Source organism: Stigmatopora argus, chromosome 4 (assembly GCF_051989625.1).
Source record: "Stigmatopora argus isolate UIUO_Sarg chromosome 4, RoL_Sarg_1.0, whole genome shotgun sequence".
Classification (NCBI taxonomy): Eukaryota; Metazoa; Chordata; class Actinopteri; order Syngnathiformes; family Syngnathidae; genus Stigmatopora; species Stigmatopora argus.
The window spans coordinates 19859868-19886402 of NC_135390.1; the positions used below are offsets into that span (position 1 = coordinate 19859868).

The 26535-nt window shown below is 39.4% G+C and overlaps 1 protein-coding gene across 2 annotated transcripts in view; it reads left to right on the forward strand.

Moving 5' to 3' along the window:
• The window catches only part of ephb6 (eph receptor B6), a 42037-nt gene that overhangs the window by 1381 nt on the left and 14121 nt on the right, over positions 1 to 26535 (forward strand). For both annotated transcript variants that reach the window (XM_077599419.1, XM_077599421.1), the window contains exons 2-5: positions 10031 to 10095; positions 15771 to 16037; positions 19309 to 19478; positions 20648 to 20943. In XM_077599419.1, coding sequence (XP_077455545.1) covers positions 10031 to 10095; positions 15771 to 16037; positions 19309 to 19478; positions 20648 to 20943 — 798 coding nt within the window. The remainder of the gene's footprint in view (positions 1 to 10030; positions 10096 to 15770; positions 16038 to 19308; positions 19479 to 20647; positions 20944 to 26535) is intronic.

The following is a 26535-nucleotide window of genomic DNA, read 5'->3' on the forward strand; positions in this document are numbered from 1 at the left end:
ATGTTAATTGTATCGCGAGCGAATTATCCGATCGAAATTTTTGTCGTAACACCAGCATGTCGTATCACGAGGTACCACTGTACCGAGTTTGTTTAGATGAGTGGGCAAGCTGGAGACATTTTATTCAGTCATGAGTCAGATAGCATCTGCCCGTGTGTTTGTAGTTGTGTGTATGCGTGTGCAAGCTGCACCTGTTCAAAATTCATTTTCTTTTCTCCTGTTGTAATTCAACTCCATGTCATTTTTTTTTATATCGCCCCGAAGCTGCACTTTACGACTAAATAATTGAGTGACAGTGTTAAACAGCTTTTCTCCTCTCCATTTCAATTCTCCAGATTATTTTGGCCTTGCTAAAACCAAGGCCAAGTATGCACTTGGGCTTTCTGGTATTAGTGGGCTGTCCCCCGCCATAGAAGTAGCTCACGCCGATATTCCATGGGTGCCTTTTCCTCGCAATCAGAACTGTGCGTGGGTCCGCTTGCGGGTGATTGTTTGAATAGCTGAAGGCCAAGTGGGCTCTGGTTTGATTCATTCAGAGTTGTCTTTAGTTAAAATATATACAGTGGTACCTCAAGATACGAGCTTAATTCGTTCCGGGACTAAACTTTTTGCACCGGTGAATCGTAATATAACATAAACAAATGTAAATGAACTCGGATTACGATGCAGACACACTCAAAAATAAGTTTAATCTAATGTTACACTAAACTTAATTCAAATTTTGTTTTACATTTTTATACATTTCTCCTGGCCGGGTTGGCTCTGTTTGCCCCGCCTCCACACTGACTTTCAGTCAATATCGAGGGTTGTTTGAGTTTGTATTCCCTTCAAAATATTCCCAAAATGATGCACACAAATGTCCTCACTATAGGATAACGCACGACCACAACGAGAAGTAGTCTTGAATTAGCGATCGCTCCGCCAACGAGAGCTAACAGGCTAAAAAAAAACACTGAAAGAATGCAACGCTCCGCCCAGTGCTCGCAGAGACGTTACAAAGAGGGAGTTGCGACCAGAGACATTACACGAGAGAGTTGCGGGAGAGAGCCAGTGCCCCTGATGTTCTTATGAGCAGCCAACGAGAAGTAATATACTATACTGCTCGTATTAGCGATCGCTCCGGCATTCGCGCTGAGTGACGGAAAAAAACACTGAAAAAAAATGCAACGCTCCGCCCAGTGCTCATAGATATCTGTTATACACGAAAGAGATGCGGCAAAAAAGGCAGTGCGCTACAATGATAAACAGCATCTCATGTCTTGGCCACCTGGCTTTCTCCGATCTCGAAATTTTTGTCCTATCTAGAGATAATTATTTGCTCGAAATTTTACCCGTATCTTGAAATGCTCGTATGTCGGGGTGCTCGTATGTCGAGGTACCACTGTATTCTATTAACTAAATTGAAATTAAAAATGGCGAAAGAAATGCATGGTTTTTGAAATTGTTTTTCAAATGTCTTTCTATTATTGAAATATTTTTTATCAACAGTAAATATCCTTTATCTATTTTAAGGATGTTTTTTTACACTACATGACTATAAATTCCACAATGTAAAAGCTACCCTGAAGGTGTTCCGCAGAGGTCAATTTTAGGACCCTTGAAATTAGATTTTTTTTAAAAAATCTGAAAGCAAACAAAATTGTGCTTTAAAAACTGTTAAAGTTGTTTACATGTTTAAAAATCAGTACGGGTGGATATGAGTGTCAGTCTTTCAGCTGTGGTAACTTGAACGCCATCCGCGTGTAGCCGCCAATCAATCCTAGCCTGCAGCAGATGGCCTGGATGACGATGAAAGCGTGGCGGCGAGGCCAGCGCGCCACTCCACGCTTGCCCTTCTGACTTTGCTTCGTTGAAATAAAACTCGGCGTAATACACCGCTGACCCAATAGCGAGAGCGCCCACTTAAATCCTTGTTGTCAGGGAACGGAGGATCCGTTTGCGGCTTTTACGTGCTTTGGAGCGGCCAGACGTTACTCGGATTCTTTTCTTGCTTAAATGCACGCAAAGGCGACAACAGTTGGCTGCACAATCCGTCCGCTCACTTTCTATATAGCTCGTCCTCATTAGGGTCACGGGTGAGCTGGAGCCTGGCCCAGCTGACTCTGGCTGGGGGTTGGTGGGCTAAGCCAAATGCTCAGAAAATTCACACCTTAGGAGTGTTTTGTTGGTTTTTTGGGGGGGGGGGGGTTCACACACAGGACAAGATAATATAATTTTGGACTTTTGAAAATTCACTTAAATTGCTTTAATATATTAGAAAATATTGGGTTTTATTTTAATATCATTATAAAAACATTTAGGAATGAATGTTGTTTAAAAAATGCAGTTAAAATGAATATCTCTTTTTTTATATCTAGGCTAATTGGGATATGATGAGTGTAAAAACAAAGAATGATCTTTTTACATGATGAAGTTTCTGAGAAAAATTGTCCACATCGTAAGTGGATGCCAGGCCGTTTTCAAGACTGACATTTCAAGAAAAAAAAGCTGGACATCATTAAGAAAGGTCGAACAACTCCAAAGCAAGCAAGCCTGTCACAACCGGGAACGAAAATTTCAGCACTAAATCGAATAAAAACGTATGCCAGAAATACGACAGGACAGGCGCGACTTTCAGCATTAGCTTCGATGGCGATAGAAAAGAAGGAAGAAGTAAAGGAGGATGGATATTGTGTACAGTTAAAAAGGATTTGTGGTGAGTAAAATATGGATATATTCCTAAATAATATTTCAATTGTATGAGGCTATTATTGATGATTTTTTATGTGTCGCAGCTGTAGCTGCAGTAGAGGTTTTAGAGCCATAAAATAGTTTTTGAGGGTTGGATTGATTCTAATAGCTGAAGGCGTCACTTGGAAATTCAGGGACCGCCACTGGTCAAACATATTTAGATTGTATCAAGCATGCTAATTGTATGACGGCACACCTGATGCCCCTTCCACCTACGTCATGGTTGAGTGACGCTGCAGCATTGCATAATCACTTAATGTTCACTAGTTCTGACTCTGTTTTGGGGATGGGGCAGGGAAACTGGAGTACCTGGAGAAAAGCCACGCAAGCCCGGGGTGAGCATTCAAACTCCACGCAGGACCTGAGATCGAACCCTCGATCTTGGAATCGTGAGGCCAACTCGGTAACCCCTGGTGCACCGGGCTGGCCAGTTTTGCATTCCACCCCCAAAAATGTCTAAAAACAGCTGCATAACCTGACTCGAAGAAAAGTGTGTATAATCCGAGGGCCGTGTTAACATTCTCACTCCGAGGTCACGAGGGCCAAGTTACTGCAGGAGGTTCGCTCTTGAACCGGGCGGTAATTGGGTGGATTGGTGCGATGAGCCTGTCCTTTCAAGACAGAGAAATGGAGAATGTGTAAAGAGAAAATAAACGGCGTGTGACGCGTGACTCAGCGCTAGCAACCTGGCGGCAAGGGCAGGATGCTGTGTCACCGTTTTTGGGGTCAGTTCTGTGTAGAAATGTTCCATTTTAAACAGTACATTAGGATGGAAAAGATCTGCCTGAAAATTCATTCTACTTAGAGCACTTGTGTCAAAGTGGCGGCCCGGGGGCGAAATCTGGCCCGCCGCATCATTTTGTGTGGCCCGGGAAAGTAAATCATGAGTGCCGACTTTCTGTTTTAGGATCAAATTAATATGAAGAGTATTGATGTATATTAAATTTCCTGATTTTCCCCCTTTTAAATTAATTATTGTCATTTTAATCCATTTTTTCTGTGCTTTTAGTTCAAAAATCATTTTGTAAAAGCGAAAATAAACATTGTTTTAGATCTATAAAAAACTAAATATTCAGGGGTTTTAATCCAGTTCTTTTAATCCATTTATAAAAAAAAAAATCTAAATATTATATCTAAAATGGTCCTGCCCACATGAAATCGAGTTGACGTTAACGCGGCCCGCGAACCAGCCTCACTCTGACACCCTTGACTTGAAGAATAAAGAATATATGACTTAAAATTTCCTAATTTATTAATTACCCAAATGTTTGGTGGCCCGGTGGATGAGTGGTTAGCGAGTCGCCCTCACAGTTCTGGGGTCCTGGGTTCAAATCCAGGTCGGTCCTCCAGTGTGCTTGTTCTCCCTTGGCCTGCGTGGGTTTTCTCCAGGTACTCCGGCTTCCTCCCACCTTCCAAAAGAAATTGTAGGTGGATTGTACACTCTAAATTGCCCCTAGGTATGAGTATGGGTGTAAATCAGGGGTGTCAGACTCGGGTTGGTTTGCGGGCCGCTTTAATGTCAACTTGATTTCACGTGGGCCAGACCATTTTAGATATAATATTTAGATAATTTTTTTTAATAAATGGATTAAAAGAACTGAATTAAAAGCTCTGAATATTCAGTTTTTCATAGATATCAAACAATGTTTATTTTAGCTTTTTTAAATATATTTTTAGATTTTACAAAATGATTTTTGAACTAAAAAAAACAGAAAAAAATGATTAAAAAAATTACAATTATTGATTTAAAAGGGGGATAATCAGGAAATGTAATATACATCTCTTCAATCTTCATTTTAATTTGATCCTAAAACAGAAAGTCGGCACTCATGATTTACTTTCCCGGGCCACACAAAATGAGGGGTGTCCTCCATCTCAGCTGGGAACGGCTCCAGCACCCCCACCGACCCTTGTCAGCCCCCAACGCCATGCTAACGATTGGGCTCACTGGAAAAATCTGGCGTTTCCACCTCGTTTTCGTGTAAGCGGACCCTCAGGCCCTTAAAATGCGATCTCCAGAGTGATATATTTGTACTCCCACGGGGACGTTAGGACTAGATAGGTGGACAAGGGTCGTCATGGCGGTAAAATAAGACGCGAGTGCAGCCGTGTGCTTTAAAGGCAGCAGCACTCAGGTCCAGATTGCGGACTCGGCACTTCTCGGAGCCGTCAGGAACAAAAGCTGAGTGTTTCTGCTGTCAGATGGACCAATAACAGCGACGTGCGTGGTGGCAGCGCCTGTGCGAGAAGTAGAGTTAAATAAAGGGGCTTTTACAGCCAAGTGGCCCAGTCGCTAAATGTCCCTTCGCTTTTTTGCCCATGTCGGGAGGTCTTAATCCTCTGAAAGGTGCGCACTCAACGTGTTAGCGCCGGATGTCGCCGTTAATTATTTACCATGCAACTGTCACGGCATGAGTCGCGCGAGGGGCTCTCTGGTGACAAAGTCTGCACGTCTGAGTTTGTTGGGAAACTAGACGGACATGAATATTCATTTTTAAATCATTATACGCGTTATTATCCGTGCTTGGCTGAACTGCCTTGGAGCAGTAGATAATTGAATTTGGAGAGGAAAGTTCAGCATCTGTTAAGTAGAGTTGTTTTTTATGAGTACTGGTTGGCTGAGAGGTATTTTATATTATTTGTTGAAGAACTGAAAAGATTGTGGGGTGAATTTGTCATTTAAAAAAAAAAGAAAATTGTTTAGGCGGTTAGGGCATTTGTCAATTCTGAAGTCTTGGGTTCGTGTGTCCTTGTTTTTGTGTGGTTTATCTCCACAGACATCCTCAAAACAACCATTTTCTGCACTATAAATCAAGGGTGTTAACATAATGTACTCTGGGTTGTGACTGTAAAAATTATGTGGATGTAGAATCACTTGATCATCATATTTCATATAAATGTATTCAAATTTCTAGATTGACATCTATCACTGTCTGTAGCAGCAAATTAGTTAATGCTGTGAAATAATAGTGTTTTAAAAATGATAGCAGATAATATTTTAGACACAAAACCATTCATAAAATGTGACATAAGTTATAATAATGACATTCCTTCCCAATTATGCTTCCTTTCTTAACTGCCCCGCCTACGAAAACTCTCCAAGCAGATGATGTCACTCCCAGAATGAGCAACAGCTTCTACTAGCATGCTATAATTTTTTTTTTTTTACAGGTTTACAAGCTAGTGCAGCAATGATCATCAATTCTGGTTGTGACAACACAACCAGAATTGCAGAAAAGTTGTTTTGATTGGAATAACTTTGAAATGTCTTTTTTAAAAAAGAGAAAAACTCCGAATGGAAAGCTCGACATTATCATTAATTCTGGTTGTGACATCACAACCAGAATTTCAGGGGAAAAAAAGTTGTTTTGATTGGAATAACTTTGAAATGTCCTTTTTAAAAAAGAGAAAAACTCCAATTGGAAAGCTCGACATTATCATCAATTCTGGTTGTGACATCACAACCAGAATTTCAGAAAAAAAAAGTTGTTTTGATTGGAATAACTTTGAAATGTTTTTTTAAAAAAGAGAAAAACTCCGATTGGAAAGCTCGACATTATCATTAATTCTGGTTGTGACATCACAACCAGAATTTCAGGAAAAAGTTATTTTGTTGGAATAACTATGAAATGGTTTTCAAAAAAATAAAAATAACTCCGTGCCAAATTCATTTTCTACACTTAAAATGACTTGCCTTCCGCCATTTTTATTACGATGGTTTTCACTTACAAAGCTCATAATGGGACCAGACACGATAATTTTCTATGTATTTACACAAATAAAGGGAGGAATCATTCACAAGGACATAAAATAGCACAGATTGTCTCCATCTGCAAGTGTAATCTTTCAAAAAAACTCTCTTAGCAGCTCCCTCAGAGCACAAAGCGAAGACGTGAAGGAGATAACCCACCAATGATATCACTACTCTCCTGTTATTTGTTGTTTTATGCATGATCACCTCCGTTCTCCATGAATACAGAGCGAAACAGACAGTTGGCCTTTAGGTTAGATGACAGTCAAGACATCTTCCCCTTTGCACGGTGGAGAAATTCCTCTCCAGTGAACAATCTTGCGCCATTAAATATGAGTAGGAAGGGATGAAAATTGTATGACTACTGGGAGAATTATTTATCCATCGACAGATGGTGAGAAATGAGTATTTCCTGATGCAATGATAGTATTGTTTTTGAAGGGAGAAAATGCATTCCGAGAGGAAGTTGCCGCTTCGCCAGCCGCGGGGAACTTTGGTTTAGCGTGCGCTCGCGCCGACGCTGCCAGATTAGAAAGGATGGCGGCCAACGGGATTTTGGAAGCCAGCTGGAAAAAATTCCTGTGGCCGCTTTCTAAGTGTAGATGCCATCTCGACAAGATGTGCGTACGAACACAATGGTGCGGCTTTGCCTGAAAAAGTGACAAAGTCATCTTTTTCCATTGCGGGCTTTTGTAAGGAAAGCATTTCTTGCATTTTATTTATAAACCGGCAAAGAAATGTGTTCAAGGCCAAAGCAAATTTAGCTAACATTTGGGTGACCTCTGTTTCCATTTTGCTCTGCTTTGTCATTATTCCTGAAGATTTCTCTTGTGGAGTTGCTTCCTTGTTTCCATTTTTTGTTCCTTGCTATATATCTTTTTGTTTCTTTAAGTCGGGTATTATGTTGTCAAACTTGAGGCCAGATTTTGCAAATCCCTATTGTTTTGGCGGTCTCGTGAAAGTAAATCATGTGCATCCACTTTGTTTCTCGATAAAATCAGTATTTGATGACATTTCTGAAAGATTGTGGTTTGCAAAAATTAGAGAATATTTAATGTTTTTAGTTTTGCGGTCATTAACAAAATTTGAAACATGTTAATTTTTTTTAAAAAGGGGATAGTTATATTATTTTTAGTTATTTTAATTCTATCCCAGAGATTTAAAAATGTTTTTGTTCTTGTTTACATACATCAGAGCAAAAATACCTAAAAAGTTAGAGAAAATATTTACATTCATAAAAAAATAATGCAGATAAATATTGCAATTTCAAGCAGTGTGACCCGGCTTTGTTTAGAACCAAAAGACCATTTTTGCACTATTTAATTAAAAAAAAAAATCTCTTTTGAAAAATGGGTGTTTAACAAATAAAAGACTGCGTTTACACACTTGGAGACGGTGAAGAAATTCAAACACTTGTCTATTAGGATCTGTCAGTCGTTTCTGGTCACCTTAAAAAAATTCAACTCTCTACGTTGCATGTTTTGGACAAACGTAGCGAGAGAATCTTAACATACACACACACACACCCATAAATCCCACTTTCTAAGGATTATAGAAGAGGCTCAAAAAGAGGATTTGCTCAATTTTAAGATCAACAATGTCTCTAAACTATCAAAATTGTCAATTCGTTTGTTCATCGATTAGTCGTCAAATAGTGTTAGCTGCCCAAGTCATTTTGACTGGAAGAGGTCCCTCCCTAACAAAATGGATTGGACATCTAGCACTATCCATGGTTGCCTAATGATTTAAATATTTATTTTAGCCAACATAATGGTCCCCCTGAAGAAGAAAAAAAAACTTGAAGTTTGATATCCCTGAGTGGTTGTGCTTTTCTGTGGTTGTTGGTTACAAAATGTCAACGTTACTTCCCCTTTTCCTGCGGTGCTCCACAAGGGCCAATCTTAGGGCCCATAGTACTTGAGGTTTAAAAACTTCCGTTTAAATATGCCATCCGAAAATTTGAAGGGGGTGAGAATCCTTCAAATTTGTACGCAGATTTATTTTCAAGATATTACATTGGAGATACTGTATGTCCTCTGTGGGATTGGTTGACTGCAATTAGTGACTGGATGAGTCACAAAGCTGAGGTTTTTGGGGGGTAATTTGCAGTATTTAGCCTCACTTCACCAATTCCCGACCAACTGGAGTCTTCCCAAAGCCACAAAACTCACTGATATGCACCAGTGTGATTCTCAAATGTACGGTCTTGCATCATAGCATGTGAATATGTATGTGCATAGTTATGATAAATGATTTAAACCGGGAATATTTGCTGTGAATGCTCTGGTTTCAGCCAAGGATTAAAATATTGATAATGTGTTGAAAGAGTTACCGTATTTTCACGACTACACGGCGCATCATATTTTTAGCCGCAGTGTCAGTAACGAGTGCTTTTTCTGTATTTTACACAAACACAGGACGCACCGTTTTTATAGACGCAGCCAGGCATGGCAAAACATACACCAGCTTAAACATACGGACACATGCTAAAACATGTTTTTAAAAAGGCAACGGAAGCAAAACTGAGTTTGGTTGTACTTTATTTAGCCATTTTACAATGTACTCACGTCATCATCACCCACAAATCTATCCAAGTCCTCATTTTCTGTGTCCAAATTGAACAATTGCCCGAATGAGTCATCAAAAACGCTGAGTTTTATACGTTCGTCCAGGCGGCCACAATCCATTCGCAAATAGTAGATAGCTAGTAGCTAGCGTAACTATTCCAACGCTGTCTTCCATGCTTCGTAAAGCTGTGGTGTATTGACAAAAAGAACTATATATCCCAGCAGTCACTGCGCAGTACTTTTTCTACGGGAAAATAGTAGAGTCAGGGGCTGCTTGCTGTAATTGTGAGAGCTGTGGAGGATGGTGTACCCTATCGACTGATTTATTTTATTTTATCGTGATAACAATTTTAGTATTGGTCCATATATAAAGCGCACTGGATTCTAAGGCGCCCTGTCTATTTCGGAGAAAATGTAAGACTTATGTGCGCCTTATAGTTGTGAAAATACGGTAGTTTTTATTTTTCTTGCTTTCCTTTGACTTTGATTTGACTCGTGCATTCTTGCTTCAATCTCTTTCTGATCAAATGTTCATATAGCTAATTTAAAAAAATAAAATAAAAGGTGTTTTGTGTGGGAGGCCCTCGTGTCAGATTGCAGTAGCAATCATCTAAGTGGCTTCAAGAGTGGAATTGCTACATCCACCATCCACCCACTCCAAAAATCGGCAATCGGCTGTCCGAATATTTGACACTCTTATGGCGTGTTAACGTGGCCAATGTTTGACTTCTGGTGGAGGCTGCCGTTTTAGGGTCAATTTGCAGTTCCTTGTCAGTGTGAATCCTCACTCAGAAGGTCTGATGATTTTTGACAGAGAGCTCTGGTGTACCTCTAGAATTGGAGGGGGGTGTGAAACGACAATGTGCTGCAAGCCTCCATGTATTTTTTGATCTATTTGATTATAAAGTTGACATGACGTTCAATTTTTAATGCTGCACAGCAGTCATTTTTGACTAAAACTATTTTGTCTGTTCATTGACAGTGATGCTGCTGGACACAACCGAGTCTACCTCAGAACTGGGCTGGACCACTTACCCGGACACAGGGGTAAGAAACCACCAACACATAACACATCACATGCCTTGCTTACCTCAGTGGTAGATGAAAGCTGTCATTTGTTTTTGTTTAAAAAAAAAAGATCATTGGAATTCCAAATTCAACCACAATATTTGTTGTGAGAGTTTTTATTTATTTTTTCCTTGTGTCAGCATTGTTGTTTCTTTTTGGATTCTACAGGACCCATAGGTTGATGTATTGGTAGTATTTGTTGACATTTCCAGTATTTTTGGTTATACACCAAATTGCAAATTTGTTGGTTCCCCTCAAAATGTGCGGTCTTGTCATAATTTAAATATATAGTCTCACATAACCTAATATCATAATACTATGTCTATAGCACGTCTGTCTCACATCAGTTCAATAGAGAATGCAAATGTGAAATTGTTATTGTTGATTTATATCTATTTCTCTCACCCAAAGTTATGATATTCTAAACTCAGAAGTACACGTGTCATGTACTATATTGCAGTGACGGTCCGTGCATTTTCTCGTAGCGCCTTCAACGAATCAATCCAACCCTCAAACTATTTTATGGCTATAAAACCTCTACTGCAGCTATAGCTGCGACACATTAAAAATAATCAATAAATCAATGCACTAAAATGGGGTAAAATCCACTTCCTAGCAGTATTTAATGATTAAATACAAATACCGGAGCTTTTCAGACATTACAACCAGGCCAGCGGGGTGATTTCCCCGGGAAAAGACAGCGATGGACGTCAGTTGAAATATTATTTAGGTATATAGCCATATTTTACTCACCAAAAATCCTTTTTAACTGTACACAATATCCATCCTCCTTTCTTTCTTCTTTCTTTTCTATCGCCATCGAAGCTAATGCTGAAAGTCGAGCCTGTCCTGTCGTATTTCTGGCATAGCCCGTCTTGAAAATGGCTTTAAATCAACACAACAATATATTTGCTTGTGCAGCTCGCTCCAGATATAGTTTGGTAGCTCTGGTTAATCACTAGCCAATCATAATTGGTGAAAGCGATGACGTATCCCTCCGCCTGCAACAAGGGATTGTGGTGTTGCCAACTCAAATCTAGTTGGTTAAAGCAACAGTCTTATAGACGCTTGTTTAATGCAGCAGAGCCTGCAGAACTGATTGTGAAGGCCTTGAGGCAGATTTCTGACCCTGGCAACAAATAATGGCTGAAATGTGATTGGTTAAATGCTTCAATATGAAAAAAAAACATCGGGAAGTAGTGCAACCAGGGGGAAAAGCAATGAAAGGAAGCTAATAGACAATTTGGAGTATTGATGGACAAAATATAATATATGATTCAGATATTTCTTAGGCCAGCAGAGAAGGCCTTGAAGGCCCTGACGGCCTGCCACTGCTATACTGGAAATCAGGCTGATTACAAGCCATCAGAAACTGTGTAAGCATCGTTCTTGAGAAGAGCATAAAAAAAGTCCAATTATATCCAGTAAAAGGGCCAAGGGGATTTTTCCTCTTCTCTCTTTGAGAGCTTTGAGATCCGCCGGATGATGACAGGCTTCATTTGTAAGCCTGCACTTACTTGTGTTTATCTACCCGATGCGTAATTTCAAGGTGTGCTGCATGTTGGCGACATACCACAAGACCAAAAAGATCTGAACCTTGGCTCGAAGACTGCCGACGGGGCTAAACTTCCCCCACGTGTTCTTTGTCATGTGACTTCATCCATGATGAGATCGCTGTGATTAATCCGTACATATGCCATTCTTTCTTAGCGTGCGCGCGCACCGCCACCTCTGCTTTGCGTGACTGCGCCGGGGTCAAACCCTGGGTCAGTAAAGTTCATTCATCTGTGACTGATTTTGGCTCAGGACTAAAATGTCTCCTAATTGCGCACACACACCCACAAACGCTTTTATTGTCGTTATTGAATGGAAATGGAAAAATACTTTAAAGATGATATCAATTATGCTCCATGTAAAGCTGGTGTACATTTAGTGATTAAATACAAACACTGGGGCTTTTCAGATATCAGAACTTGGCCCACAATTGAAATATTATTTAGGAATATAGCCATATTTTACTCACTAAAAATCCTTTTCAACTGTACACAATATCCATCCTCCTTTCTTTAGTCCTTCTTTTCTAACGCCATCCAAGCTAATGCTGAAAGTCGAGCCTGTCCTGTCGTATTTCTGGCATAGTCCGTCTTGAAAATGGCTTTAAATCAACACAACAATATATTTGCTTGTGCAGCCCGCTCCAAATACAGTTTGATAGCTCTGGCTAATCACTAGCCTCATAGTTGGTGAAAGCGATGACGTATCCCTACGCCTGCAACAAGGCAATGACGTATCCCTACGCCCGCGACAATACATTGTGGTGTTGCCAACTTGAAATCTGATTGGTTAAAGCAACAGTCTTATTGACGCTTGTTTAATGCAGCAGAGCCCACAGAACTGATTGTGAAGGCTTTGAGGCAGATTTCTGACCCTGGCAACAAATAATGGCTGAAATGTGATTGGTTAAATACTTCAATATGAAAACACACATCTGGAAGCAGTGCAACCAGGGGGAAAAGCAATGAAAGAAAGCTAACAGACAATTTGGAATTATTTAATAAGTATTGATGGACAAAATATAATATATGATTCAGATATTTCTTAGGCCAGCAGAAAAGGCCTTGAAGGGCCTGACAGCCCGCCACTGGTATACATGTCAATCTATGTGTATGTATACATATTAAATATATGTATGCAGATGGATGGGTGGGTGGATGGATGGATGGATGGATATTCATTTATTTATTAACTTACTTATTACCTATCTATTTATGTCTAAAATGCCTTTCCTATATCTGCATTCTCACCCTCTTGCTACTGTGACAACGAAATTTCCCAAATACGGGATGAATAAAGTTATCCAATCCAATTATACCAAAAAAAAGACGGCATAAATGCGTGATGACTTCCAGGTTTTAAATAGAAACAGCCTTTGTGGAACTTTCATTTGTTTCCTGACCTTAGGCCCTTTGCATCCCACTGGCCTCATGACACAAAAGGGACAGTTCAACGCAAAAGGGGGAAGGGCAGATGATTCGTCGAAAATACCCCAAAAATACGAACAACTCATATTCATGATTTGATTTAAACTGAAATGCCGCCGACTCTCGTAATCCCTCTAGTGACTGAAGTCAGGGAGGGGTGACGGTTCAGACCCCAAACCAGGACACGCTCATATATTACCCGGCATATGGACGAGGCGGAGCAAAGTAGGCTTTTGTAGAAGGGAAAAGTTTTCATAAGAATGTCACATGGGCCCAGAAAGGGAGAAATATGGGGAGAATCAAAAGCTGAATTTTAGTTTGATTTTTGTGTGGGGGGCTGTCATTACGAGCACGAAAACACCACAAGAATATCCGCGTGCCCCGAAGCGTTGGAAAATGATGGCATGTGGAGACGAAAGTCAGGCAGGAATTTTCAAAGAGAAAACACACAAACATGCACGCACACACAACTAATAACGCCCTTCCCCCGTCATCTGTTTCTTTACTTGTTGCCTCCAGCCTTTCAAGCATATCTCCATCTTTTGAGCAAAATCTGCGCTTGGACAGAATGTTGATTCGCTGCCCACTCTTCCCAGTTGAAAGGGATTGGATGTCTACTCGTGACAAACTCTTTCAAATTCTCAGCCGAAGGAAGAAAAGATCCACATAGTTGGACGTCTAACATCGTCCACGGCACTGAACTTGAATCTTTATGAACTGGGAAGGGCGGGCAGTGGTAGTAATGTCTGTCATTCTATGTGGAGGATCAAGAATATATGATGTTGAGTCTCAAATGCACTTTTGAATGATCGCTGCTTGTCCTCAAAGTTCAAATTGTTTGAACGTGTATTGCTGTCAACGGCATTGAACGAGTTAAAGGACAGAAAAATATGTTTTTAGAGACATTTATGAGACAGTGACATATTTTAGTTAGACTGGACTAATACACATTCCCCCATCTTAGTCAAAATGGACAGTGACTACTGCCTTTAACACCATTAATGAATATGTTGGCTAGGGATAGGCTCCAGCACCCCTTCCTTGTTTGGAAAATGAATGAATGAATGTCATCGCATATGTTACAAAACGTGTCAAAGTGGCGGCCCACGGGCCAAATCTGGCCCACCGCATCATTTTGTGTGGCCCGAGAAAGTAAATGATGAGTGCCAACTTTCTGTTTTATGATGAAATTCAAATGAAGATTGTAGATTATTTCCTGTTTCCTGATTTTAAATCAATAATTGCAAACAATTTGTACTAATTTGAATGCCCAAAAATGATCTATCGATTAGCACGATCGAGAAAGCTGTCAATTTATTAATCGATTAATTTTGGCAGCCTAGTTGGAAGACATAACGGCCCTCCGGATGTAATCGAAACTACCACGTGGCCAGTGACAAAAAATGAGTTTGACACCCCTGTGTTACAAGAATAGTGAAAAGAAATGTCATTGCAGTTGCAGTATGGCACAAGACAATTTGAGATATCGTGCCCAAGCCAACATTTGCTTTATTCTGAAGTCTGTCTCAAACGGAGCGAATAACTATTATATTCCTTTTATTGTGACAGCACAGCCAAGTCGTCCTGGCTGCGCCTCGTCATTATTATAATTGGACCAAATGTTGTGTGAAGGGGCAGATTTTTGTCACAAGCGCACAAAGACAGACACACAACTTTTGCACTGGCAGGGACTGGGTGTTGGGACCTTTTGTTCATCTCTCCCCAAAAAACATTCTGTTGCCATTGTTGAATGTTGGTGAGGCCAAATATGTCATTCTCCAGTTCCACCCAAAAAAAGTACTAATGCAGGATTGAAGATGAGCTTTTTTGAATCAATTTTCTCATGTTATTGATGTATATTACTCACGTCTGTGTTCGCTTAGGTGTGTTTTATTCATTGTTCTAAAAACCGTTGACTGTTTTGGTCATTTAAAAGACTCAAAATGATTGCAATGAATGATTATATATTTAAAAAAGTATTTTTTAAAATCTTATTTAACCCTTATACGCACAAATGATCTCTTTTTTACTCTTTTACTCTTATAAAAATCTACTTTGGAGTGTCAACAATGTATTCATTTTTTAAATATTTGTTATAATTGTACGGAAAAATTATATTTAAAAACAAATGCATAACAATGTCTCGTACTTTTATCACCTCTTGGATGAAAGGTACCGTATTTTCACGACTATATGGCACATCGTATTTTTAGCCAGTGTCGGTAACGAGTGCTATTTCTGTATTTGAAACACACACAGGACGCACCGTTTTTAAAGACGCAGCCAGGCATGGCAAAACATACACCAGCTTAAACATACGGACACGCGCTAAAAACACGTTTTTAAGGCGCCCTGTCTATTTTGGAGAAAATTTAAGACTTTTATGTGCGCCTTATAGTCGTGAAAATACGGTACACCATTTTATGCAGTACAACCAAACGTATGAAATAGTATAAAATGAACATTTTTTTCCTTAGTTTGATAAACTATAAATGCACACGTGTTAGTTTTGGCTTATTTACGCATTGTTAGACACGAGGGAATGGACAAGAAGTCCTAAGGGGAGAAAACGTCGACATCCGCGCTACATTATTAAACGGCTGTGATTGCTCGATTAAGCGAATCACTTTTAAAAGATTTTTTCAAGCTCAATTGTTGTCTGCGTCCTTCCAGTGGGACGAAGTGAGCGTCCTGGACGACCGTGGCAAGCTCATCCGGACGTTCGAGGTGTGCAACGTCAATTCCCGGACGAAAGACAACTGGTTGGCCACGCCCTTTCTGTACCGCCACGCCTCCCCGCGGGTGTTCGTCACCCTGCGCTTCTCGGTGCGCGACTGCGCCAGCCTGCGGAACCCGTCGCCCACCTGCCGAGAGACGCTCACCTTGTACTACAAGCAGGCCGACAGCCAGCGGGAACTGGAGAAGACTTGGGCGGCCGAGGTGAGCTCGTCGTATATTCTTTATCTTCTATGTCGAGTGAGTGACGTTGGGATCGCACAAAGGAGCTCGGGTTGAGAGTTACGAGTTTCTGAGAACAGTTTTGTCTTCGTCTATCTTCCGATACAGCGCACTCGACCTAAACACTTCATTCCCCATTGTCTGCCATTGGTGGTGATAAATGTCCAAACCGTTAGAACTGGGAGGGAAGGCTGAAATCCCTTTTTTTCAAATAAAAATGAATGAAAAAAAGATGAAACAATTTAAAACCGATAATACAATTTAAAACAAATACATTGTTATAATTAATTATTTACAGGTTTCTTTTTTATCAAAAAGATAGAGTTAAATGTAGTATGTTTTTAATGTGTGGTTACAACATATATATTTAAAAAAACATCCTTAAAATAGATAAAAAGGATAGTATTTACTGTTGATAAAAAATATTCAATAATAGAAAGACAACAATTTCAAAAACCATGTATTTCTTTCCTCCTTTTTAAAATAAATTTAGTTAATAGAATACAGTGGTACCTCGACATACAAGCACCCTGACATATGAGCATTTTGAGATACGAGTAAAATTTCGAGCAAATAATTATCTCTAGATACAAGACAAATTTCAAGATACGAGAAAGCCAGGTGGCCAAGACATGAGAGGCTGTTTATCATTGTAGCGCACTGTCTTTTTTGTCGCATCTCTTTCGTGTATAACAGATATCTACGAGCACTGGGCAGAGCATTGCATTTTCTTCAGTGTTTTTTTTCCATCACTCAGCGCGAATGGTGGAGCGATCGCTACGAGGAGTATATATTACTTCTCGTTGGCTGCTCATAAGAACATCAGGGGCACTAGCTCTCTCCCCACAACTCCCTCATATAATATCTCTGGTCGCAACTCCCTCTTTGTAATGTCTCTGCGAGCACTGGGCGGAGGGTTGCAATTTTTTCAGTGTTTTTTCCCCCCTTAGCCTGTTCGCTCCCGTTGGCAGAGCGATCGCTAATACAAGACTACTTCTCGTTGGCAAGTGGTTGTACGTTATCCTATTGTGGGGACATTTGTGTGCATCATTTTGGGAATATTTTGAAGGGAAGACAAACTCAAACAACCCTTGATATTGACTGAAAGTCAGGGTGGAGATGGGGCAACAAAAGGTATAAAAATGTAAAACAAAATTAGAATTAAGTTTAGTGTAAGGTTAGATTAAATTATTTTTGAGTGTGTCTGCATCGTAATCCAAGTTCATTTAAATTTGTTTATGTTATATTACGATTCACCGGTGCAAAAAGTCTCCCCCGCGGCCCTCTATGTCCCTCTCTCTCTCTACCCTCCGCGAAATCCGTCTAATTTTAGTTCTATTAAACACATTTTAGTAATATTATCCCACTAGTTATGTTACTTTGTTATAAATTGGCAAATTAGAAGCCATAAAACATTTTTTTTCCAATCCAATATCCTGTTTTTGGTGTTTTTTCAGAGGGTTGAAACGAATTAATTTGTTTTTAGTTCATTTCAATGGGAAACGTTTGTTCGAGTTACGAGAATATCGACATATGAGCTCAGTCCCGGAATGAATTAAGCTCGTAACTCGAGGTACCACTGTAATTAAAAAAAACTGTTTAAGTAATAAACTAAAGAAATCACAGTCCAATAGCAGCTGTCGAGTTAAAGATTATAAATGATAAATATCCCACCTTTCCACTCAAAAAACCCACAAATACTCTTTACTCATTACTACCATTGACGATAACAAACGTCCAATCCATTTGGACACACAATCACTCTCCTCCATTGAAATAGTAACCTTAAAAGCAACAACACGCGGCAACGGCCGTTGTCATGCTAATGCCACCCTTGTTATACAAATAAGCGTTGGTCTAATCAACCTAATTATTTGAGTTCTTGCCGAGAGGAGACGACAGCTTACATCATACGGAACTCAAGCTAATAAGCTCCGATTCACAACATCCAGAAACGCGGCGACGTCTCTTTGGAAAACATCACTTGACTCCGCCTAATTGCCTCTAAAGGCTTCCTAAGTGGGGATCTACACAAAAAAATGTTTTATTTAGTTTCCTAGGACGTTTCCTTTGCTTTTTCCGTGCCTTTTTGGGATGAAAATGTACGCACCGTTCTGATCACGGCTGGGTGGCTCGTGTGGTATTTTATAGATGAGTGATTTTTTTAAGATGCAAATCAAAGCAGGAAGCGCCGGAAGTCGACGACGTGACCTCCCGCTGCGGCCTGCTCGTCTTCGGTTAACATTTAGGCCGCTCGCTTGGAATCTAGCTTCAATAAATGATGGGGTTATGTTCCCTTTACGGCAGGGGTGTCAGACTCGGGTTGGTTCGCAGGCCGCTCTAATGTCAACTTGATTTCAAGTGGGCCGGACTATTTTAGATATAATATTTAGATTTTTTTTTATATAAATGGATTAAAAGAACTGGATTAAAAGCCCTGAATATTGAGTTTTTTATAGATCTAAAACAATGTTTATTTTAGCTTTTTAAAATATATTTTTAGATTTTACAAAATATTTTTTGAACTAAAAACACAGAAAAAATGGATTAAAAAATTACAATTATTGATTTAAAAGGGGGAAAATCAGGAAATTTTATATACATCTATACTCCATTTTAATTTGATCCTAAAACAGAAAGTCGGCACTCATGATTTACTTTCCCGGGCCACACAAAATGATGCGCCGGGCCAGATTTGGCCCCCGGGCCGCCACTTTGACACATGTGGTGTAGATGTATATAAAAAGCTCCAAAACATTGTTTTAGATCTATAAAAAATGGAATATTCAGGTCTTTTAATCCAGTTCTTTTAATCCATTTATTAAAAAAATCTAAATATTATATCTAAAATGGTCCGGCCCACATGAAATCGAGTTGACGTTAAAGCGGCCACAAACCAACCCGAGTCTGACACCTTTGGGTTAGACTTTTAAAGAAAAAAAACAATGACATCTTAAATTAATAGCTCAAGATTAATTCCACATGACCTGAACCATTTGTGGAATTGCTAATCATTTTAAGTTGCCAAGCGGGACGATATTGAAGAAATGAATCAATAAAATCTTAAAATTAATCAAAAATGATGCATGTTGCCATTAGAATCTGTTCTATAAAAAAATGGCAAGTCATTTCTATTCTTTTCAAATTTGTATATTAACACTAAAACCAAAACCAATTCATTTCCCAACATTCATATCTTTTTCTTTTAATTCCTAAATACTGTCTTTGTTTGTTGTTGTTTGTGTGTGTCTAGCCTTCCAATGGTGAGAAGGAGAGCAGAGAAGGCTGGGTGAAGATTGACACTATCGCCGCAGACAAGAGTTTTTCCAAAGTTGAGCCCAGTTCACCGCATCAGTACCAACCCAACAGATACAGCCACATCAACATCAAGACCCGCAGTTTTGCCCCGCTCACACGCAATGGGTAAACACACTAGCATGTACTGCTGTTTTGGACGGTACTTGCTTGTAATAGTACTTCTGTCAATGCAGGAGTACAGTATTCCCTCGATTTTCACGGTTAATCCGTTCCATAGCCACCGCTATTAAGTGAATTTCAGATTAGTAGGAACTAGAGCAACTGTGTTAAAGTGGCGGCCCGGGGGCCAAATCTGGCCGGCCGCATCATTTTGTGTGGCCCGGGAAAGTTAATCATGAGTGCCGACTTTCTGTTTTAGGATCAAATTAAAATGAAGAGTATGGATCAGGGGTGTCAGACTCGGGTTGGTTCACGGGCCGCTTTAACGTCAACTTGATTTCACGTGGGCTGGACCATTTTAGATACAATATTTAGATTTTTTTTTATAAATGGTATAAAAGAACTGGATTAAAAGCCCTGAATATTCCGTTTTTTATAGATCTAAAACAATGTTTATTTTAGCTTTTTTAAATATATTTTTAGATTTTACAAAATGATTTTTGAACTAAGAGCACAGAAAAAAAATCATTAAAAAATACAATTATTGATTTAAAAGGGGGAAAATCAGAAAATTTAATATACATCGATACTCTTCATTTTAATTTGATCCTAAAACAGAAAGTCGGCACACATGATTTACTTTTCCAGGCCACACAAAATGATGCGGCGGGCCAGATTTGGCCCCCGGGCTGCCACTTTGACACATGTGGTATAGATGTATATTAATTTTCCTGATTTTCCCCCTTTTAAATCAATAATTGTAATTTTTTTAATCTTTTTTTTTTTGTGTTTTTAGTTCAAAAATCATTTTATAAAATCTAAAAATATGTTTAAAAAAAGCTAAAATAAACATTGTTTTAGATCTATAAAAAAAACTGAATATTCAGGGTTTTTAATCCAGTTCTTTTAATCCATTTATGAAAAAAAAATCCAAATATTATATCTAAAATGGTCCGGCCCACGTGAAATCAAGTTGACGTTAAACCGGCCCGCGAACCAACCCGAGTCTGACACCCTTGCTCGAGTATGAACCAGATTAATATATGTATCTGGTTTTATAATGAAGGCTTATTAATGAATGTAGATCTTAACTAGTCTGCCTTTCTCAAGTGCCATTGCTCCGCCCACTTATGCTAGAATTAGTTTGAGCGCATTTTCTCCGTACTTCCACACAGCTTCGTATTGGCCATCGTGGACAGCGGCGCCTGCGTTTCCCTCATGGGCGTGTCGGTCTTCTACCGCCGTTGCCCTGCCACCAGCCTCTACTTGGCGTCCTATCCGGCCACCCCCTCCGGAGCGGAGACAACGGCTCTGGTGCCCGTGTCGGGCGTCTGCGTCCCCCACAGCAAGTCCCGAGGGGCCAACGGGCCTCGAATGCACTGCAACGCCGAGGGCGAGTGGATGGTGCCCGTCGGCGGATGCGTCTGCGATGACGGCTATGAACCCAACCTTAATGAATCTGCCTGCTTGGGTGAGCCTAATTCACATACAGAATTCCCATGTTTTTCCTGGCTTTTATGGTACACAATGAAAAATTGGATTGGATAACTTTATTCATCCCGTATTCGGGAAATGTCATTGTCACAGTAGCAAGAGGGTGAGAATGCAGATACAGAAAAAGACATTTAGATATAAATAGATGGGTAATAAATAAGTTAATAAATAAATACATAAATCAATCAATGAATAAATAAATACATAAAAATACATAAATAAATATAAATGATTAAAAATACATAAATAAATATAAATAAATAAAAATACATAAATAAATATAAAAATAAAGAATAGGTACAGAAATATATAAATAAATAAATAAATGAATACATACATAAATATATAAATAAAAAATATATACATATATAAATAAAAAAATACATAAATACCTAAATATAAAAAAAATACATAAATACATAAATACATAAATATATAAATAAAAATAAATAGATACATAAATAAAAAATAATAAATACAAAAATAAATAAATAAATAAGCATGTTGCTGAAATATCTCTCTCTATATATATATATACGTATATATATAATAATACTGCAGACATATTTTTTACAGTATGCCCCCATTTTTCGCGGGTTCTCATTTTTTGCGGTTTTTGCAGTATACAGCAGAAAATGACACCCCTGCTTTGTTAGGATGGGGAAAAAATGCACCCCCTGTCAAAATGGATTTGGCACCTATCGCCGTCAGTGGCATTGAAACCGAATTATTTCCTGCCGGCTTGCCAGCATATTGCGCCCCCGCTTTTGAATCCATCTTCTATTTAAAACAGGGCACTTCCTCCACTTGCAATTGCATCCATGTGGCCAAGCTCATTGGAGAACACGGAGGCATTTTTGAAAGCCTAACACTGTCCCGCTTGGCCTTTTGCGTGATTGCCTCGATGTTTTTTGATAACGATGCAGACACGCAACGCAGTATTGTGCTCATCAGCTGTTCTGGAGATGAGCAAACAGGGAGGACATACTATGAGAATAAAGCAACGGGAGCCGCGGTAAGAAGGATGTGACACATTTAGGTCACGGCGATGTGATGGTCACTCGTCTGTGAGCAAATGACGGAAGCAACGGGGGGTGGAGTGAAGAAGAAGCGGACCAACGGGTGGCGGCCATTGAATGAACACTAGACGATGCGACTTAAACTATCTGGGAAATGATTGGATTGATTCTGCCATTAAAATGTAGGGTATTCAAAAACATATGGTTTAGTAAGTTTTATTGTTATAAGATAAACACAAAACATGGGCTTATATGTGGGTTTTTTAAAATCATTTTTCAGCAAGGACCAAGAAGTATTTGGCTCTGGGAGTACTACTATAGTGGCTAACATTTATATATGGTAGTGGAATGGGCTCAAATGTTAAATAAAAATAAATTTAAAAAGATTTAAGGCACTTAAGGGTCACTTTCTGTAAATTTTGGATCATTTCCTATTGATTTTGAGGGACTTTCTGGAATGTTACTTGTTTGTTTGCTGATTCCTGTTGTTTTGGGGGCATTTCCAGGTTACTTCTTATTGGTTTTGGAGCGTTTAAACTTATTTAACTAGTTTTGGATTGGATTGGATAACTTTATTCATCCCGTATTTGGGAAATGTCATTGTGGCAGTAGCAAGAGGGTGATTGGACAGAACAACAAAGCAAAAGCACAAAGTACAAAGGAAAGAAAAGTAAATGGGATCATTAAGCATCACCAAATCAAATCATTAAGACAGAAAAGCAGCAAAAACACAAAACGAGCAAGAGTGGACGGAGCTACCGCCACCGGCTGTCACTTGAACGGCGCCATCTTGGTTGCGGTAGCAAAAACCGATACAGACTCAAAAAGACGTAAAGTTGGACAAAAACTGGACCCACACACAGGAAGTCTTCCACAAGATGGGGAACTTCTGCAGACTGGGACCGAGGTAGAGAATATGCAGAGTCACTCATCCAAACGTATCCGCACAGTTCCTCAATAGTCTGGAGCTGAAGACAACAGTAGCAGAGTAGAACCCCTCGACTCCGTTTCCGGCCTGGTAAGCGCCGACAGCTCTTCCATCTTATCCCATGATGGAATGGTTGGTCTGAAGCGTTGCTTCTTCTCCCGACACTTTTGTCCAACTCCGAATTTCCAGCGGTAATTGAGGTGTTGCTCCTTCTGCTGCGTATTGTAACAGCTAGTCCCATGTTTATGACAGCATAGGCATGGCTGAATGGTTCCAAAAAAGTAGTAGTAGAAAGAAGCCAGGCTAACAGAACAAGGAAAGTTGTAAAAACATTAAAGTACAAAATACAAAGTCAAGTAATAAGGAAGGTATTAAGAAATATTAAAATGTAATTTTAAAAAAGATAGAAGGGCTGTAAAACACGACAAACAAATAAGAGTGGACAGAGCTACTGCCACTGGCTTCCGCGTGACGGCGCCATCTTGGAAAAAAATGGCAGGGGGTGAATGAACGAATGTGATTGCGGATAGAAAATTGAGCAAAGTGCCGTCGTGCATGCGCTCGATCACACAACTTACAAACATCTGGTTTTGCGGGCCGGATTGGACGCCTTGATGGGCCATTTCTAGCTTGCGGGCCGCAGGTTTGACACCACTCTGATCTAACACATCCCTACCCACGGGTGCAGCTGTCTCTGAACATTATGTTTGTTGAGCCATTCACTGAGCGATGATAGCATTGTTGAAGAGAGACAAATGGCGATGAAGTCATCTCCCCGGTAATTAAACATAGCGAGATGACGGCGGGGACTTTGCGGACGTCCAACCTTTTGTTCTTCGGCACATTTTGAAAATGTCACTGGCTGGTTTACAAATCTGAAATGTGGATTGTGAATGTGGAAACGTTGAAAAGTGCTGAGTGATAATTGAAACAAGCGTGCGTCACTATTTCTCGACATGCGGCGCATTCAGAAAAAAATCCATTGACATTTTGGTGAGAAGAAATTCAGAAACTGCTGCTTTAATTATTCATCAAAGAGTTTGTCGCGAGCAAGTAGAGCGGAACAACCGCTCGCTATACCATCGCCGTGACATTCGAAGGCTGGCTTTCGGGATTCGTTTTTCTCTCGTGTCTTTTGACGGATGTTTGCGCTCCCGCAGATTGACGAGTTTCTTCTTGACATTTTCCATCCTAGTGTGGAAGAAGCGTGGCATTGGAAGTCTGAGCTCGAGAAGCCATTGTGCTTGTTTGATAGGCGTCCAATCCATTTTGACTGGGAGGTCTTACAGTAATCATCGTATTTTCCGGACTATAAGTTACAACTAATAATCAAATGCGACTTATAGATATGTTTTTTTCTCTCTCTGACAACCGACAGCCTGTTATGTTTTTTGCTAGTTTCTGAAGAACTTATGTTAACTGATTTCGTATTTAGCCTGTTGTACTATTGCTTGTTTTAGTATTGTTTGACATGTGGTATGTATGTTTTTGGTTTCTGATAAAAATTTAAAATTGCCAGCCCAAAAATGCAACTTATCCTCTAGTGCAGGGGTGTCAAACTCGGGTTGGTTCGCGGGCAACGTTAACATCATTTCATGTGGGCCGGACCATTTTAGATATAGTATTTAGAGATTTTTTTAAATAAATGGATTAAAAGAACTGGATTCAAAGCCCTGAATATTCCATTTTTTATAGATCTAAAACAATGTTTATTTGAGCTTTTTTTAAAGATATTTTTAGATTTTGCAAAATTATTTTTGAACTAAAAACAGAAAAAAATGGATTAAAAATGACAATTATTGATTTAAAAGGGGGAAAATCAGGAAATTTAATATAAGTATATATTAAGTTGATCCTAAAACAGAAAGTCGCCACTCATGATTTACTTTCCCGGGCCACACAAAATGATGCGGTGGGATTTGGCCCCCGGGCCGCCACTTTGACACCTGTGCTCTAATGTGACGTATACATATATTTTTTTTTCATCATTGTTTAGCTGGTGTGACTTATAGTGCAAAAATATGGTATACTGGACAACAGCAACCAAAAATAGGCAACTAACAAGGCATATTTTGGGGTCCCTGATTTATTAAAAAAAAACAGTTTTCTTCTATCACAATATTTTTTTAAGGTAATACTTAACCAAGAACTTAAGCATAACAATACTAAAATATAATAGTAAAAAATAGTAAAATGTTATTTTTAGAGAACTATAGCCTAAAAAACAACATAGCCTGTTGGTGGTCGGAGTGGTGAAAAAAAGAGAATTAGTCGCAGGCCTATCCTAACTATTAAAAAAAAAGACACGAGTTATAATCCGGAAAATACAGCAGTTGGCGTCAGATAATAGATGTGCCTCAGCTCAAAAAACCTTGGAAAACCGCTCTTAATAATCCTCCAGCAAGGAAAAATGTAGTGGGGTAGAATTTGCCCCTTTTTTTTGCAGATAGACTCATACTAAAATTTTTGAGATGCCTCAAGCAAATGCCGAGAGCGTCAAACGTCAACTCCAATCTTGTAAAAAGTGTCCAAAACTCTTCGCTCTTTTCATCATTCTCACTTTCACTGCGTACACAAACAAACGAAAGTCCGTGATTTCTCAGCCAAGGCTGCCATGTTGAGCGGATGTATGATTCAGCGTGTTTTCAGGCGGTGCTGGATCTTGACAACTTACGTGGAGAGTCCAAATGTGTCCCTTTGTGTGCTCGCATCTGCGTCTCTGCATGTGTGTGTATGTGTGTTTTTGACAGATTATGCTGGAAGTCAAAAAAGCGAATGAGAGAGAGAGAACAAGAAAAAAAGTGGGTCACTGATCCAGGCAGCAGCAAAGTATTATGTTGACATGGAATTCCTCGTCTAACTGACCTCCCGCTCTCCTATGGGGGTCTTCCTTTGTATATCACCTTGCGTGTTTAAATCCCGCTCATCCAAAATAACACTAATTAATAATACACACTGCTATGACTGCTATTTGCGCTAATTCGAGCGCACAGTGTTTACGTCAAAAGTTTAACTTTTATAAAGGATTCTGCAGTGAAATATTCATGCTCGCTGTTTATGATTTAATCATAGGAAATGTGGTGTAATTTGCTACGAAATGGCAACGGGGGATCGAGGGGGAATAAGCGTACGATGCAGTTTTGTACGAGCGTGGATTTTTAAATTAACTAATTGGACCCCATTGATGGTGATAAGCGTCTAATCCAGGGGTGTCAGACTCGGGTTGGTTTGCGGGGCGCTTTAACGTCAATTTGATTTCACGTGCGCCGGACCATTTTAGATATAATATTTAGATTTTTAAAAATAAATGGATTAAAAGAACTGGATTAAAAGCCCTGAATATTCTGTTTTTATAGATCTAAAACAATGTTTATTTTAGCTTTTTAAATATTTTTTTAGACTTTACAAAATGATTTTTGAACTAAAAACACAGGAAAAAATGATTTAAAAATTACAATTATTGATTTAAAAGGGGAAAATCAGAAAATATAATATAAATCTATAATCTTCATTTGAATTTGATCCTAAAACAGAAAGTCGGGACTCATGATTTACTTTCCCGGGTCACACAAAATGATGCGGCGGCCCAGATTTGGCCCCCGGGCCGCCACTTTGACACATG